The sequence below is a fragment of the Plectrocnemia conspersa genome, unplaced genomic scaffold (assembly GCF_051122295.1).
Source record: "Plectrocnemia conspersa isolate PC_06_02 unplaced genomic scaffold, ASM5112229v1 ptg000004l, whole genome shotgun sequence".
Classification (NCBI taxonomy): Eukaryota; Metazoa; Arthropoda; class Insecta; order Trichoptera; family Polycentropodidae; genus Plectrocnemia; species Plectrocnemia conspersa.
The window spans coordinates 2,286,262-2,305,575 of record NW_028277168.1 but is presented as its reverse complement, the minus strand read 5'-3'; the positions used below and the strand labels follow the sequence as shown (position 1 = coordinate 2,305,575).

At 28.5% G+C, this 19,314-nt stretch overlaps 1 protein-coding gene across 2 annotated transcripts in view; it reads right to left on the bottom strand.

Moving 5' to 3' along the window:
• LOC148235612 (uncharacterized) overlaps nt 1–19,314 on the bottom strand; it is a 79,905-nt gene that overhangs the window by 5,744 nt on the left and 54,847 nt on the right. For both annotated transcript variants that reach the window (XM_088184391.1, XM_088184392.1), the window contains exon 6: nt 14,459–14,578. In XM_088184391.1, the coding sequence (XP_088040517.1) occupies nt 14,459–14,578 (120 nt within the window). The remainder of the gene's footprint in view (nt 1–14,458; nt 14,579–19,314) is intronic.

Below are 19,314 nucleotides of genomic sequence, written 5' to 3'. Positions count from 1 at the left end.
ATTTTATAATTTGCTACAATTCTTGAATTATTTTAATCTTCTCGTTCGATCCCATTGCCAACCTTAATTAAATTGCGAACCTTGCCATTCATTAAAGATTTCTCGTAGATCTAGTGACCTTTTCAATTTTGAAAAATACATCAGACCTTTTCATTCAAAAAGGTTCAGGTCGTATTTTATTTGTGCACAAACAACCTTAGAAATACTAGAGTTCCGTTTTTTATTTTTAGAATGCTAATAAGATATTAATCAAGTTTCGCAATTACTGTGCGAGCAATTGTATCTAAAACAGAACATGACAGTTTATTACACAAACAATTCATGTTTGTTTGTTTTTTAATTAGAGTCTGTAAACTGTAAAGTTATCGACTTCAATGTGTTTGGATTCTACATACTTTTTCATTATAAAGCTTTATTTGAACAAAGGCGCTTTATGAACAAACCCTCAAGAGAAATCACTATATTAGAACACTAGCCAGACGTAAACTTACAAAAACCATACATAATATTCAACGTAATCAAAAGTTGTATAGTCGTACTTATTAATATCTTTAGTTAGTTTATTTTTATTGAGAATAATAAAACTCTACTAGCAGTGTAGCTCTGGAAAACGACACGACACGACATGGCACTTTCCATAACACATTGTATTTTCAGACAGTAGCTCCACAAAGGCACTTTCAAGTCAACAATATACAATAAGTTAAATTATATTATGTCTTCGCTTATGAATAACATAAGCAATAGTGGTCTAATTTTAAAATAGGAAGCTCCAGAATGGGTGAAATATTCCATGGTGATTTTTATACATTTCATAGATGACATTTATATTGATCAAACATGCGCTTTAATAGATCTTAAGCTAGAGATTTATCATATTAAACATTTATAATTTTATTTAGTGCATCTATGCAGTTATTTAAAGAAGTACCTACTGCACTAAATAATAAACAAATATTTAAAGTAATTAGCAGTCGCAGTGTAAAACTTGGGCCGGTCGCCTCGTATTTGCGCAGAATAAACACCATAGGTAGATTTTAACACACAAACGTCGGTACACAAAAGAAACTTTTACACCTAATGTATGCCCAAAACCGCGAGACCTTTGTGCTCCCTTTTGTCCCTTTGATCATAGAGTCGTTTGTCCGGATTTACGCGAAGTATTATAAACGGCTATATTTATTCAATACGTTTCGGCGGACACCTTGTTTACCGTTCGCTCCCAGTAAATGCGCATAAGAATAGGTATTGTGTAAAAGTATTGAAGGAAAAAATGTTGCTAAATATGAAGCGTATGTGGGCTTATTTATACGTTTCTCAAATTAAAGTAGAACAAAGGAGTGTATTTGCTGAAAAGTCTTTTCGCGTGGGCTTTTTCCTTGGGGTTTTTTTTGCGAATCATATTTACGATGTTGAATATTATATAATATTTCTATTTAATTCAGACAATGGTATGTAATAGTAGAAATATATTGGTTACGATCCAAGTCTTTGTATGTATATTAATTGACATACCTAATTGAAATATAATATTATTTTAATATTTGAAGGATATTTATTTTTATAAAACATCGTAACGATCTTTTATATAATTATTACATTGAATATATTTTCATGTGAGAAAATGACAATTATTATATACGTTTTAAAAGGCTTATTTTATCCAATTACGCCGATTATGTACAACCAGGGTTGGCCTGAGGACAAGAATGTGCTCTAGAGGGGCGTCAAAAAATAAAAATAAAGGCGTAACATTTCTTTAAAAAAATTCTCTCTGCATCGCTCTTCTATGCCCACTTTGGTTAGCTACTATTATATTCTTTGTTCTGTGGTTACCATACAGTTGTCTTCGCCGCTGTTTTTCAGCGTTAATCTACTATTTTTAGGTTTTAAATGCATAAATTTATTAAATAATTAACTACTATGTAATTATTTTGATTTACAATAAATTTTAAAATTATTTGCAAAAGAATGCTTGTAAAGTAGTATTATTGTATGTTTTTTGAATGTTTATCAGCTTATATTTTAAATGTAATGTGTTGATAAAATGTGTGTGTTAGGGGGGGGGGGTGCTAAATAAGCTAAGGCCGGCCCTGTGTACAACCAATGTTTCTTTTTAAGAATGTCTAGAGAAAAATGTCAAAGTAAGACTTTTATAAAGCATTTTTTATTATATAAAATTAGGTTTTATTAGGGGTCTGGGAATGACAAAAAAATTGTTTACAAATTTTTAATGATCAAATTTTTGATTAAATAATAAAAGAAGACACTCAGATAAGAAATCTTTCCGAAGGTGTTCGTGCCAGATATTTGAAAATATGCACACTTTCTCGGAAGAACCAATATTTGCAATTTTCTATTACTCTAACCGGCCGGCGGCTTTATCTTTGCTTTGGTGATTTAATACCGCTTAGATAAGAATAAATTATGCATGGAAATCGGCAGAATGCAAAATGATTTAGAGCTGTTTTTCTTTTTCGATTATAAATATTATTGTAAATGAGCAACAGCTGATATTGACAATTTTCTCACGATTATTATTGGCAGCCAAAAAGGCCTTGAATTTTTATTGAAACAAGTGGAAAGTATCAATTCTGAGCTAAGCTCAAAATTTCAACTGGCAATTAAAGAGAAATTATATAATCGAAGAAACGAGACACTGATGTCATAAATTAAATATTTGATAAATCCAGATTCTTTCACCAGTCAAAAAAATTATTCCCAGATTATATAATCGCTCGACGAATTTTAAAGACTTAATAAGACATTAAATCATTCGAATCTATTAAAGAAATTGAAAATTTGTCAGTGTCACAACAATTAGAGAAAGAAATTTATTTTTAAGAGTCTACACATAGCTTTAGGATGCTTTGAAGAGAGATCCCAATGGTGCCCTTTATCGAGATGCCTCCACGATTAGAGGCCCTCTTTAGAAGCTCAGTAAAGATTCTGCGGATGATGGATGCGGATTAAATGACACGTCAAAGACATTAGTCCGCAAATGGCGCGTCGCCGAGGGTCTGTGCCCCTATATAACGTGCTAGCCTTGTTGTTGATTAAACCAACATCAACCCAAAACGAGAGGATTTTTTCCACGGCCGAAACGTAGATGTTTGATTCTACTTTAGATGGCATGTGTTTTTTAAAGGGCTATTTTAACAATAATATGTAATATGCAATACTTTACTGTATCACATACATTTTTTCATTCAACAAAATTTCTAGTAAAATGAAAATCATTGAGAAATCATAATGCCTATTTACAACCATTCTTCTGTGTGATTTCTTATATTCAAAACCATTATGGTCGCTTGTAGAATTATAATTCAATCCGCTGTCATCGTTTTAATTTAATTTAATCAAAAAGTTCTTTAGAGAGATGCAGATGAATAGAAAGATCCTTTTTCTAATAACATACTGACTAAATCAAGTATGCAATTGACATTAAGCATTACAAACTAAACTAATAAAATATTAGTTTTAAGAGCAATCTGCGGATCTATACCAAAGTAAGTAAATAATAATTATAGCAAGTAATTGTATCAAAAATATACAACTAGCGGTTTAATTTCGCAAAAGTGCCGCTTTTCTGGCAAATTGGATTTGGCTCGTTCTTTTTTTTCCCAAGACGCTTTAGAAGTTTCGAACTTTGGATTTGAGAAGTTAGCGCCTCGGATTTTATCATTATAATTAAGTCTCAGACAAAGGCGATTCCGTTGACGTGTCTGCCTCAAACTCTTGAGTTAATTCAATTTTCCCACCGTCTGTCAGCGGTTCGATACATTTATATAAATTAGTTATGTTTGTCTTGCTTCAAATCAAATCTAATGGCGTCGTGTACATAAGCACAATGGCTTTTCACGACATATCCGTCTCAGTTACAAATTTTGCCTATTGCGTGAAAACGGTTAAGTGAGTAGTGTTTATACTATTCAAACCTTAAAGCACTTAAACAGAGACACGAGTCTAAATATATAAGTAAAACGCACAATTCGACATTATTCATTACCTCTTTATAAATAACTTCTCTCTGATTTCCTTTCTAAATTTTTCAGAGAAGGTTTATAGTGTAATTGTATCACAAATATCATAAAAAACATGCGTTAGGAAAATCCATAAATGGCATGCTCTGTCTGGTCAATCAAAAAAGTCAGTTAAATTTCACTATATGCTAAAATATTTTATGTCTAAATAAAGTTTTCATAGTATATTATAGTTTATAATAAACTTGCTTAAATGCAAAACTTTAAATTGCACATCCACGAAACTATAAAGTGCGATTTAATAGAGTCAGTTATAAGTCGTATTGTCTGAAGTTAGCAGGTAATTTACCCGTATTCTAAAGTTTCAGTTAAACTAATAATAATCTTGGTTAGCCATCGTTGGATAATGATTTTAAGTACATTGTTTAAAATGTTTATTAATTATTACTTTAACGACATAAATATTATTTTAATTTAATTTAATTAAAATTTATTTAAAAGCTTCTGCTTTTGGTGTCAAAATAAACGGAAAAAAATACGGCTCTTAAACTTTTTGCTTTATGAATATTATACACTAAAATATTTATATTAAATTTATAAAATAATATTTAAAGCCTTGACATTAAAAAAAAATTATTAATAGAAAAGTAGTGCAATAAATCAAAGCAATAAAATGTAAAGAATCACTAATTTTTTTCTATAATTTATTATAAATGCAATATAAAATAATAATAAATAAATAAAAACAGAAATGGAAAAATCCGTATATTATGAGTATACAATAATAGTATAAATTAACTGATTACTCAAAAGGTTAATCGTTGCGACCATGTAGCATTGCAAATTTTTTTTTTTTGAGTTTCAAAGTACAAGTATTTTCTCAATACACGGTATCTATTAACAGGTTAAGAAGTCTCAATGTGTGCAATTTAAAATTTACAATTAATTTGTTATATACGCTGAAGAGTTTGATATTATATGTATAAGATAAAAGCAAAGAGTCTGATTCCACTCTGAATTATCAGTATTGATCAAAGGATCGAGTACTGGAAGAATCGCTAGATATCTACAATAATACATAAGAACACTGCTGTACATATTTTTTTATATGTGGGCTTGTGGAAAGTAAAGTAAAATTTAATACAGTAAGAAATCATCCTTAATCGTTGCTACAAAGTTGCTTTAAAGGACTTGCAAAAATGTGTTCTTTCGAGTTTCTAAGACAATTTATTCCACGGTATCTATTAACAGTTGTAAATGTAAGTATCTAATGTGATGATTGTTGCCCAATTTTTTTTGGTAATTTCTTATTAAAGCCCAGATTTTGATTTCGAATCACCGTTAAAAATTCAAGATTATTTTTTAGACTATAACAAAGAGTTTCGCTTTGCGCCAAATCCTTATAATTGGACAGATAATTAAGAGCTAGAGCTTCCCCCCGATGCTAAAGAAAAAATCATTTAATTTAAAACTTTATTTAGATATTTCAGTTAGAAATTGACATAGAGCTACCACACGTTTTTATTTTAACCGTCTCATTTGGCACAGCCGAGCAATCACTTCGATTATCTAAGAGCTTAATATGATATTCGACACTACTTGGAGATCACGATGACGCAATACTACTGCAAGAATATACGTATTTATTGATTAATATTAAATAAATGGTATAAACTTTTTTTGATTTTTTGGTCGAAAACAACATTGTCGTGATGCCTCAGTCATGTTTTCCTGTTTTGCAGATAAATAGAAAGAACAACTATTTATCATATAAATCGAGTCACAAAAAAAATTGTTATAATTTTAACCAAAGGTTTTTATTTATAAAATTATCACATTTTATTGATTTTTTTACATTTTTGACTCATTTGAAAGCATTGCTTAAAATATTTATTAACGATATTAATAACCTATGAAACAATGCCGTTTATTATTTGTATCGCAATTTTAAGGCTTTAATTTGACTCGTCCTGGTATATAATATAGTATCTGAATATAGATAGATGAAATTTATTGAGAATTATTCTAGACCACAAGCCACTCCAATAGCCAACAAATGGCTACCTAGTCGAACAACCACAAATTCCTACGCCAAAATTAATATTCAACCCCCGTACTTCGCACAGGGGATGAATACACACACACCCAAGGCGCAGTGGGATTTATGACGTCACGCGAAACACCGGGATGACGTTTGCGGCAAGTGCTGAGCCAAAAATAGAACATGTCAATATGTTATATTTATAGAGCATATGAATTGAAAAAATAGTATATTACATACGCAACGTGGGTATATTTATATAGCATTGTATTGTTCTTATACGTGAGCTTTTCATATAAAATATGAAGGTATGATTTGTTCGCAGCCTGTACTGACGTCACAGAAGGTTGCGAAATTCGAAGTGGAATGTAGATATAATTCACTAGACGTAAGATAGTTCGTGGGAGGGTAAATCAGTTATTTATGTATGAATGTGATGCTAAGCATGATTAATTTGATGAATAGGGTGGTAAATATTACTACAGAAACGGCAATATTTTTTATTTTATAATTATTTTTTAGAATAAATGATTTTAAACTATATTTTAGTGTCAAGCTCATTAATTAAATCAACCTTGAAATTAAATCGGCAGATTTTCAAATGTTCGAAAAACTTTTAGCCAAATTTACATACGAGATGTTAATAAATTATTAACCCACGTGACAAAGCCAGTTTCGCCACAAAACATACAAAAACAGGTTTTAAACGTCTAAGAAAATAAAATAAAATTCGAACACCACCGTGAGAAATTCTTTAACAGAATAAAAATATCCTACATTAATGAGAAAGATTAAAAGTATCCGTCGCAAAACAAAAATAAATTTCAGGATTGCCATTTAAACGGCGGTTTATAATTTGCTGTGTGTTTCAAAACTTTTTGTAATTGGACATTCCACCAAAAGAAGCAGAAAAACCAACGATCAATTCCTCAGACATTTATTTAGAGACTCTGTCATTCACACTATTGAGATCGGTTCCTGGTTGAAGTTTGTACGAAATTAAACTAAAAAGAAGCAGATCCGACTTCAGATCATCGAAGATCGCAAACACCGCCGCTTCTCTCTTCGCACCCTTTGATATAATTTGACTTCCGGAATCCGGAGTTGACCGCGCATTAGAGACACTTGGAGCATAAGGATGTATCCACGGAAAATTTCACGTATTAACTAACCAAGAAAAGGGAGAGCTTCATACAAATTATCTGTAAAAAATCTTTTAATCAAATCCAAGACAAACAGCTATTTAAAAATAACTCCAATAGTTAACTACCTTATGAGATGAAATATAAGTTTAATAACAAGACTTTAAAATATTATTGATTAATCCATAGCCAGGCGCATACGTTGAGATACTTTCTCTTTCGCTCGCTCGCGTGCCAAGTGACGAGAGTGAGTGAGAGAAAGTATCTCACTGTACGCGCCTGATCCATACTATAAAATTAATATTATTCATAAATTAAAGATTAAAGAAATCACACATCAGTACTAAATATATCAAAAAAAGACGGTACTCACTCAAGTAAGCTGAAAACTTTCTGCAAATTATTTGTTAGGCACCTCACATGATAAACACATTCAATAAACTAATGTTACATTAAACCATATAAATATGATTCTATCGCCAGTTAAAATTTAAACCATCTGTTTTATATTGACTGATTATTGTCAAATTATGATGGCCAGATTTGTAATAAAAAATACACATTTAATATATGTTTATTTTTATTACAAAAATCCACTTGCAACATAAGATGTATTACAACGGAGTAAATACAATTAACAACAGTATTAAAACAAGTTATTATGAACTTATTCGATTTAATTTTAATTATTCATCGCAAAATCTAAGAAACCCCCTATCTGTGAAAATCGATTTAAATTATGTTTATGTGATAATCATTAATTTTAATCTACCAGATTTGATGGAAATTAATTCAATATAAGTCACTGATATGTATTTCTGCTTATCATATATTTATTAAATTACTTATAAAATATAAAACGTTATATTACTATTTAATAAAAATTTATATAAATATAGTACACTATTCTTGTATATATAATAAAAAGTTAAGATTACTTTTTCAGTATTGATTTTTATTCATTTTTAGAAAGAAAAATTAAATTGGTATTTAGCATAACGGAAGAGTAGTCGAGAATTAATTGGATTTCTAAAGCTTATGGCTTATTGACGCAGAAGGGACTTAAATCGAGTTTTATTCAATCAGTTATGGTAAATATACTGTACGAATGATATAATACACATTTACAAATAAAAGTTTATATTGTATTGAAATAATATACAAGGATCTGATTTTTTTATATTAAATTATATATTTAAAAGTGTGACAATTTTTCATCGAGTCCACACAGAATTTTCTTGAATTTGATAGCTCATTATGAAAATGCTGTCGTATTCGTCGTTATTTATAAAAAACGTCTACCGCCCACAAAATCACATAATATATTATAAGTTGGAAAATGAGAATTTAAAAATAAAATCAGCATTTCTTCGAAAAGACGAAAATTAAAAATTCATTTAATAATTTCAATTTACATGGAGAATAATTTAAAGAAGCAATTCGCGAAATTTGAAGGCGTGATTTAATATTAAATCTCATTTCTAAATAGCTAAATATGTACCTAATATATAGCAATCATTTACAACTAATCCATAAAATCACATTATACATATATTCTTGAATTTTTATTTTTGCAACAAAAAAAAGTTTCATTTTATTTTGACGCATAAATTCTGTTCCTGTGATTAAGAAACTTTTGCAGTTTTTAAAAGTGAACTCATTAAAATGAATGGTTATTGTATATAGGCATATACATAAATCAATAAAATAATGAACGAATATCAAATCAAAAATAGTAATTTGACAATAACATAGCAATTTTATTATTTATGATTTAAATTACTCAAATTTACATATAAAACACACATAATTAGCTTTGGGTAAAGCTAAGCAACAGGTCAGTAATTCATTGGCCTTTTGTGTAATCTGATAAAACGAAGTCATAAATAGCATTATATAATCGCGTTTTAATATACTGTAATATATTAATATAGTTCACAAAATTTGCATTTCAGTATTACTAAAAACTCGCGAATAAAATATTATATGCAAATACAAAGTCTATGTCATTTTTTACAAATAATATTAAATAGGTTGGTACTTAAATATTTATTTTGCTTTGAAACAGAACTCATTTAATCTTTAACAAAAAAGTTCTCTTTATTTCGTTTGTCATTCTATGTTTTCGCTGTTAATTGCGTTTTTTTAATTTTTCAACTAACAATGTCAAAGAGACTTTCATATAAATCTTTCTAATTATACTAACTACTGCATTTTGTTATAAAAAACAGCTTTGCCAAATATCATATTGACAATATTTAATCTGAACTTAGTATATTTTAGATATTAAAATAATTTTATGAACAATCCTTCATCGAAGAAGAGTAAGATATTTTTTTGTTTTAAGAACATTCAAGTTAATTAAAATATATGAAATTAGAATTTTCCCCCTATAGATCAGTAATAAGTAGAGTAATAAAAAAGTTAAATAACGTCTCTAATATTAAACCAGAAATTCTCAGATTATCTCTCAAAGTAAATTAAAAAAATATTCCGAAAATATTTCTTAAAATATCTCATTTCAATGAAATCATATCGAAATACATTTTCACCAGTAAATATTTATATTTATCAGTAAAAATATAATTTATTTGGCAGGTGCTAGTAAAATTATATAATTTCACTTTTCCATTCATAGTAATATACATATACATTTATTTACATAAATACATATTTTCAGTGAAATTATATCTGAATATATATTTTTACAAGTGAAAATATAATTTACCTGTAAATAACCATAAGTATGTGTTTACATACTTATGGTTATTTATTTACATGAGATTTTTCGGTCAAGTTATATATTCACTAGTTCAAATACATTTTTACCAGTAGATACATATTTCTATTAGCGGAAATATTATTTAAATGCACTTATATGCTGAACTAAAATGTCTATAAAGCTAAATCTGAGAGTTGTGAAACGTCCGTTTGGTGTTCAAACCCAAACCAAACCAAATAAAAGTTTTAAAAAAAAAAAATTACAAACTAATCCAATTCATCTCTCATGGGATGTTTGATGTCTGCACTTGGATATCACACTATGTTTTAAAAATATAATAGCTATCATCACTGATATTACTACGGACTTTTAATATGATTGTTAAAGTATATTCAAACCGAATTTCGGTCAATAAGAGGTCGCAAAAACAATTCTCAGAAGTCAAAAATTCACGTCAAAAGCAATAAAATCATGTCGGCGCCGTTGTAGTGGAAGTTTATTTTTATAGTCTTTGACTTACTGACTTTTTCATTGAAAGCAATGGCAATGACAACATAGTAATAAACGTAATATTATCTGGCCATTCAATTGAAGATCATATAAAGCATCTTTCAAATAGCCCTCCTCAGAGATTGCACCTCTTCAGCTGCATTCACGAATTGAGGCCCTTCTAAGAGAGTAATTTAAATGTCTACGCCCATGTTTTAAAGAGAGACCTCAAAGGCGCGCTTTATCGAGACGGCAGACTTTCGAGCTACCTCCACGAATTGAGACCATCCTCAGAAGCTCAGAAAAGTCTGCGCCATTTCATCCTCTGTAAGATAACGACATGAAAACTTTGCCTTCAAATAGCGCGTCGCTGAAGGTCTGTGCCCCCGAATAATGTTTTATTATATATCTAATAAGGCTAAACGTAAAATATAAATGAATACTTTTAATGAAATTGAGATATTTTATACAGTAATATAAATAAATAGACTAGATATATTTTTGCTAGTTTTATATATAAACAATAGTAAAAAAGTTTAAAGTTTATTTGTGAATAATACAATAATTTATTATGTAGATTAAAGTATGAAAGTAGTGAAAGAGCAAATTTATAAATTGGGTATATTAAATGGTTGGTTGGTTTAATATATTAAAATAAAAACCGAATTTCTTTCCTTGACTAAATGATAAAAAAATAGCCGTTGCAGTGGGAACGCTGGGTACTAAGCGCCTACACGATTTTATTGCTTTGAACGTTTGTTTTTCACTTATTTTATTGGTCAAAATTTAGTTTAGATATGCTTAATTTGATTCTCACTTATTGTAAGTCGCAATATTGCTATAAAAAAGTATTAATATGAACGCTAGATAAGCGAGCGTTTTCACTGAGACTGCGACGGCACGATCTAATTGCTTTCAACGTGGATTCTAATCAGAAATAAAATAAAATGCATGTCATTTAATAAAATATGAATCTCAATGAAATCGAAATATAATATTAACAAAAACGATTACTGGTTGGCCAACTTTTGTTCCCCCCTTGTAAAAACTGAAATGACGCTCCTGAGCAAGTTCTAGAAATTCGTTTAGAAAAGCAACTTTCAGCTACTAGAAAGATAAAAGAAGGTCACATGTAGAGTAAATCGTCGGTTAGGTTATCTATCCGTCGATATTTAGACAGGTATTTGCTAGTACAAAAATAAAATTCTTTTGTGACTAAGGGCGACGTTGCGCACACAATACGATCCTATCGTAGATACAAAACAACGTCTACGAAGCATACCAAGGGCCGCATTGGTGCGGGCCTCTCATTTTCGAGTGCGTGTTATCGTGATGGCTTAATTTCGCGAATTGTGAGGCGAATATTACCGGAGAGGAGAGGAGAGAGAGAAAGTGAGCGGGCGTTTTCATTTGGAGATTTTCCGTTGAAAGCGAGCGGAATTTTATTCTGGCGAAATATATAGCCGAATATATATAAAGCATGACACTCGCAGTACATCTCGCCTCCATCCCCTTCCATTTAACGCCGACAGATTTCGCGCCCCCGGCGGCCGCCCGCCCGTTTACGTTGTACAGCCATTACCGAAACACCGCAAATTTTATGTACGAGGCTGTAACCTTTTAATGCGGGACTCTAAATACACACAAATTAAATGACGATGTTTGTACGAAGGCGGCTTTTGAAGGTGCATGTCTGTTTGCATTTTATAAACATAAACATAAATGTTTGAAGAATTAATTAATCGTTATGAATTATAATTAATTCAGTTATAATAAACTCACTTTTGCACTATGGTTTAAAAAAGCTAAAAAATCAGAAACGGTTATCTCAATTTAAGAACATTTTATAAAAAAATGGGAACAGGAAAAAGTAAATCTCTGTCACATCAAAATATGCAGGCGTTTAAGAGTAAATGCCTTTCAGCGTTTGTTAAAACCAGAGAAGGAATTTTGACCTTTTCTGGAAGAAAGAAGAAAATACAATTTTAGAACATTTGAACATTGCAGATTTTTTTACCATATGACAGAGATACACCTTTTAGAAATAAATGTAATTTGTCACTAAAATATTACAAGCTTTTTTTGATATGTCGTAGAAAAGAGTAGAGAAAACATTTTTCTCCAAGAAAAATATGTATTATAAAAAAGTAGTATTATTTTTGATAAAAAATAAATATAAATCAACCGGCGGTTGTTTCGCGCTATGCGCTTGTAAAATCTCGCTTAGCAGTCGTAAAAAAATATTTTTACATTCATAATATATAACATATACTAAATACAATTTAAACAAATTTACAAACTGCATATATGCTTCTAGTTTTTAGTTTTACTATTATTCAATAGTTTGAAATATTGGAACATATAAAAACCGACTCATAAAACACACACAATATAATAAAAATTACATAATGCTATAAGACATTCGCAGAAACGCGCGCCCACGCTAGGTGCGCTGACGCTGCATTGGTTAAAACATATACTGTTATCCAAATCTTTTATGTCTATCGTAAGCTGTTTTCATGGAGTTTTTTCAGATCAGATGTGATCATTAAACTACAATACATCGTCATCGTTCTTCGTACGATAATAAATTTTATTATTAGATCATATTTGTATTATATGTAAATAGAATCTGTACTAGTTGCGAAAATAGCAAACACTATGATTTAAATAAGCGACTTTTAAATTGAAAAAATAACATTGTACAAGATTTAACTGTATCATGAGCATTTTAAGAAATATTAAAAAAAAGATATTTTCAATCCATTTTTTTTGTTTAATTTTGATACATTATCCTGTGAATGAGCATTTCTCATTTAATTTGTTTAAGTGGCAGATTGAAACATATATAAGAGTTATAAAAGTACTATGGGTAGACACTTCATGTAAAAAGTGGGTGAGCATTACAACATCAAGCTGGCTATATGTATAAAATCGGAAACACAGCGCCCAAATAAAAAATATTGTTTGAGACTTGCTTCTGATAACAAATTATTGAGTTCACTAATTTGGACATACAAGAGTAAGTACGATCTTGAACAAGATACGAGATCATGAAAGCAACCGCTTCTCTCTTCACGTCATGTTAGACGTGCAACCCGCCTTGCACACGACTGGATTATTTAGACGCAGAGGACTTTGCGTATATCTTAACATAATTATACAACTTGACGCAAACCTGACTAAATTTTTTGCACATATATAAATTATAAACTAAAAAAACTTGTATCAAATAAAAATCCCTTTTTTTGCATTTTTCAGAATTTTAATTTTTTTTGCATTTTTCATAAAAAATATATCTGTTATTATTTAATATGATTTTTTTTATTAAAATAGGGTAAATATATCCATTTTTTTGCAAATATCTTGGAGTGCCAAAACAAGTACCACTTACTATTTAGAACGTTACTTATAATAAAAAAATATGGTAGTGATGCGCAGGATACAAAAATTTAGTGATTCGTGAGGTCCGAAAGTTTGGTGACCGCTGATTTAATTATAAATTTTACTTTTTCTACTTTTAGAAGCCATAATGTAATTTAATCCCAGTTTTGAATAAAATATATAATTTATGATTGCAATCAACTTTGAAAAATGTATTCAGAATATTTTGGCAAAGATAAAGTATCAGAAAATAATTGGCAATATCTAAAAAGAAAACCAATGTAATAAATAAAAAATAATTTAAAATTGATAATAAATAATCTTGACAATAATAATAATATATTATACATTATAAATTCTGCGTAACTTTTCTTCTACAAACAAATATTGTAAGACGTTAAACGAAAGCTTAGCAAATTTATTACCAAAAAGAGACGGCGTGGGAGAGAGAAAGTGACAGACTATAAGGCAGATAAATCACAACAACATTTCCATTAATATTATATAGCACCTACAAACTTTCCGGGGGAAAGGTAGGCAGTGTCTAAATCCAGGTTGTTCTTAATTGTTCTGTGTCAGAACATGGTTATTCGTTTTCTTGACATTAAAATTAATGCTACAGATACCTCAAAATTGACACAAGATCACTCTTTGAATTTAAGGTCGTATGTATGCAATAAAGGGTTAAGCACGTTACCTTTGTCCGCCGGCAATTTCTTTCAATGCAGCAGCCCTTGCAGCTAATTCTTCAGCAGCTCTTTGTTGTTGAAGCTCTCTGGCCCTTTCGGTCCTTATTAGCTCTTTCAAATGTTGAAACCTAAAATACAACATATTTAAATATTTTGTCTTATGAAAATCGATTAATAGATCGTGAATTAAACACTAAATCTTGAAAATCACTACAGTTGTTTGTCGTTGCTTTTTACAACAGTCTTTAATAATATATGTGGCAAAGATAATACATTTTATAGAACACATCTCATGTATTTAGTTGCAAATAGTTTTTATAATAATTTGTCGAATTTTTACATTAAAAGTTTAAGATCAAGATGGAAAAAAATGGATATGTTATTCAATGTATTAATATATTTTTGTGCTGTTGATTTCAAGAATACAGCTTAATTATTTTGTGATGTATTGATTATGATTATATCTCTTGCTGGTGCTATCTATCTTTTAGTCAGTTAAAATCAGTTAAAAATTCAATATATAAACATATTGTTTTTTATAAATAAAATAAATCAGATAAAAATTCCAGTGTCTCATGCACAAAAAAATAAAATATTAATATCCAGTAAAGTACTTAAAATAACTAATTGATTATGCTTATATTTTTTTCTGTAGCCCTAGTACTTAAAGAGATTCTTATTATTTTTTCAATCATACAAAAGCAAGATCTATTTTTAATTTAAAGCAGCAGGTAATTTAATTTAATTTAGAGTTTTTCAAATGAGATAGTTATTCAAAGTATAAGTTATCTTTGACGGCTTACAAATTAAATAACAAAATTTATAAAGCCTTTGAGTTTTTGAGTTTAATATATACAGTCCTATATTTTATACAGTAATCTTCCTAAGCTGTTTGCAATCCAGAAAATCTGAATTTGCAAACAATTAGAGGGTTGCGATTCCTGTTTTTAGATGAAATGCGTCATTCTAGCCATTATCTATAATATTATACAATTTTATTGTATATGCCTTAAAATGTGGGCTCTTATCAAAGGACCGATCCTCCCACTATTATACAACGCAATACTAATGGTTATTGAAGAAAACGATAATGTAATGGTTGCCTTTTGTGTAGCTATTATATCTATTCTGAACGATTCAAATGAATAGACTCATTCAAGCCTAAAAACAACCAAATTAGGTAAGTTCTATTATTTTTATTATATATGTATATGTATATACCTATATATATTTCCTAATGCTTGTAATCGCTTTGATGTCCTATAAACGTGGGTGTTACACAACAAATATTTTGATGTGATTATCGATTAAATTAATTTTAGAATTCTCCATTTGGGGAACCGCTTCAAACTCCCACGTTCTTTTACAAGATTTTTCAATCAGACTTTTGAGTGTATAAGCAAATTTAAAAAAAAGTAAGTGCTATTACTTTTCAATGTTGATAATGAAAAAGTTTTTTTTAAGTATTGACTTACATGGAGCGGACTATTTTTTTTAAATTACTTTTATGACTGATTTTAATATAATGCAATATATACATTAAACTATATATAATTTTTTGAATGTAGTTTTTACACTCTTAATTATATTTAAAATTATATATATTTGAAAAGATAAGTTTTTAAACATTTTTTACGGCAAAGTATGACGCGTTGCTATTTATATAATATTAATGATTTTAAAAAGATTAAACTTAATTAGATTTTTATTTATTAGGATTTAATTAAAAAATACATACAAGTAAAATGATTAAATATTTAAAATAGGCAAATAAATACTACATTATATAAAAATTTTAATTGTTTTAGAATTCTAATAATAATTTAAAATTAATATTTCTTAAAAAAAAAACAGTAAAATACATTAATTACAATTTTAATGTTTTTCGGGCTATTAATGTACTATTGTGGACGATTTTTACTTATTTGATTAATACAAGACGTTCGTAAATAACAATATAATTTATTTATTCTATGCGGAGTTTTGTTTCCTTTATTTTTTTGGGCAGTTATGCATTAAATTGTCCACAAAAAAATGAAGTACTAATTTTTTTGTATAAATTCAAACTGAAACAATGAGGAAAAACAATTTGCTATTTGACGATGATAATTTTATTCAATGAACTGTAAGGTGTTAGTTAAAAATATCTTATTGCCAATTTAACCTTGAAAAGTTTAAGAAACACTGTTTAAGTTCATTTAAAAATAACTGTTACTCGCAGCAGAGTTTTTTTCTACAACTGTTTCACGACATTTGGATGCCATAGAAATAATACAAAAAGCGAAATATTGTCTGCTTTTTTCACTAAAAATGTTTTGTAGCTGATTTTTTTATTTTTTAATAATAAAAGATAGCAATTCTTGCATTAAATCATTATCTTCAATTTGAAATGAATTATCTACGATAATCAGAAGACCTAAAATATTGCATAGATAGAAACAAAGCTTCAAAATATGCTCCAAAAGAAATTTGAACCCAAAAAAAAAATAATCGATCGTTTCTCAAACAGTGGAATTATCTTGTATGAAAATACAACACCATGCATAAAAAATATTTATAGAACATCCGATGTTTGTAAAAATATCGATTTTGCTCCATGGTAATGCGAGACCATATAATTCATTAATTACAGTTGCAAAATCCCCTTTTTAAACATTTTGGCTTATTTCTTTGAAATAAAAAATTAAATAATCAGATTGGCAAGGTCATTGGCAAAATCTTCCGATTCATTATTTTTGAAATTTGTTACAAGCAGATAATAGCTAACTCGTTGATATAAATATCTATGAGTATTCCAAATCTTTGAATGAGTCTTATAACAGTCTCGGTTCAAAGAATCAATTTTTCTACATTATATGATAAATAACGGATTCCACAGCCAGAAGAATTTATGCCTTGAGGCCCAACGCCTGGGCTTTGTCCTTGATCGGTTGGACAAACACTCACATACGGAGCTCTCAGAGACTGCAGCCCTTAGAGTTGCATTAACAGAGAAAAAGAGCCTCGCTGACGTGTTGCCATATGTTCATGTATTTATATATTCATTAGTTACAAAAAAAATATTAAAACCATAGGATAAAAATGCATAAACCTGCTTTACGCCAATACACAATAAATCTAAATACATAAAAACATATTTACAACAATAATATTATGGCTACACCAACTGCAAATACCTTTATTAAGACAAAGCAATACTATCTAAAAGATCCTTGAATTTTGGACTGCTGTGATTATTTGGATATAAAATCTCTTCTTCATTTCGAATGCTCGTAATACGGGCGACTCAAAAATCACTCTTTGTGCGGCGTGCAATCATAATATAATGTCGTTGCGTTTTATAAAGTTTAAAACAGTATTGCACAATAAATTAAAACAAAATACATACATATAGCACTAAAAACATCCTTTCAAAAACAATTTTTTTACTTAAAAACCATTATTTTAATCAAGAGCGCAAATTAAATAAATAAATTATATGTGTCAGAGTGTTTTATATTTAATTATAAAATGTATTTGACCATGGTTTTAAGGAATATTGTCAAAAAAGTTTTGAAAAGCAATAAAAATAGACATTAAGGCAAAAATCTGATCTACGTGTAAGATTTAATAGAATTTTAGTTATAATATCACTTAATTCAAGGGTTGTAATTTTTACCCCTGGCATATGAAAGTGAAAAATATCGTGCTTCGTAAAATTTAGAGAAAAATATTATTTTAGATATTATAAATATTCAAAAAATAAATTTTTAATTAATAATAAAATTGCATAAGAGTTTTAACTTGTATTATTAAATTTGATAAAATTATTTTATTATTGCTTTTTATACTTTTTAATAATTTATATAAAAATATATTTTATAAATAGCAAAAAAATATAGTATCTTTCAATTCATTTTTCGACCACTTAAAAAGCTGATGTAAGTAAAATAAATTTATTATATAATTTTTTCCTTTGACATGCAAACAAAATTAGGTTATATTGTATTTATGATTTCCATATGTGTGAATAAGAGAGGTGTTATTAAAAGAAAATGTATTATAAACACTCATCCTGAATATGGTTACACAATAAGCTTTAGTTTTTGCATGTAAATACAACTGAACCCGTCGTTAAACATTATAAATAATAAAAGGTTGATTCTACCCGTATTGTGGATTACCATCAGCGAACATGACGTGTAAGTACTATCTGACCCGTCGGTTAAGTGACATATTTGTAATAAAATAAACTTAAGTAATATTTACTGTCCTATATAATTAATTTCTAATTAATTCCTTAAAAATGTTTGTTGATAAAATAGAAAAACCACTTGAGTAAGTACTTTTTTATGTAGAGATAATATTTTTGTATTAATAATATAAATTGAATTACTACTTCAAATAATTCAAATTTATTATACTTTTGTAATATTATTATAAAAAATAAATAGAAGCAAAAGTAGCGAGAATTTAATGAAACTTACAAAGGAATGGATAATTCTAAGAAACGAGATATTTAAGGTATGTTTTATGATTAGTTGTTAAGCATATTTTATAGTAAATAATAAATAATATTAAATTGTGTAATAAATTAATATTATATTTTAAATAAAATTAAATTAACTAGAGGAAAAAATTAAAAATATCAAATTAAATAATATAATAGGTAATCATTTTTTTATTAGCAAATTAATAAAAAAAATATATAATACATTTATGTATGTATTTATAACGATCCGATCTCATAACGCATCCAAGTTTTAACCAAAGCGAGGATCTTTTGTGAAGTTTTGATGAAACGCTCAAATTTCTAATAGTAAACTTTGAAGATTGGCTCGCAGCTTTGAAGTCGAATTTTTCTTGCTTCGAAATCGAAGTTTGA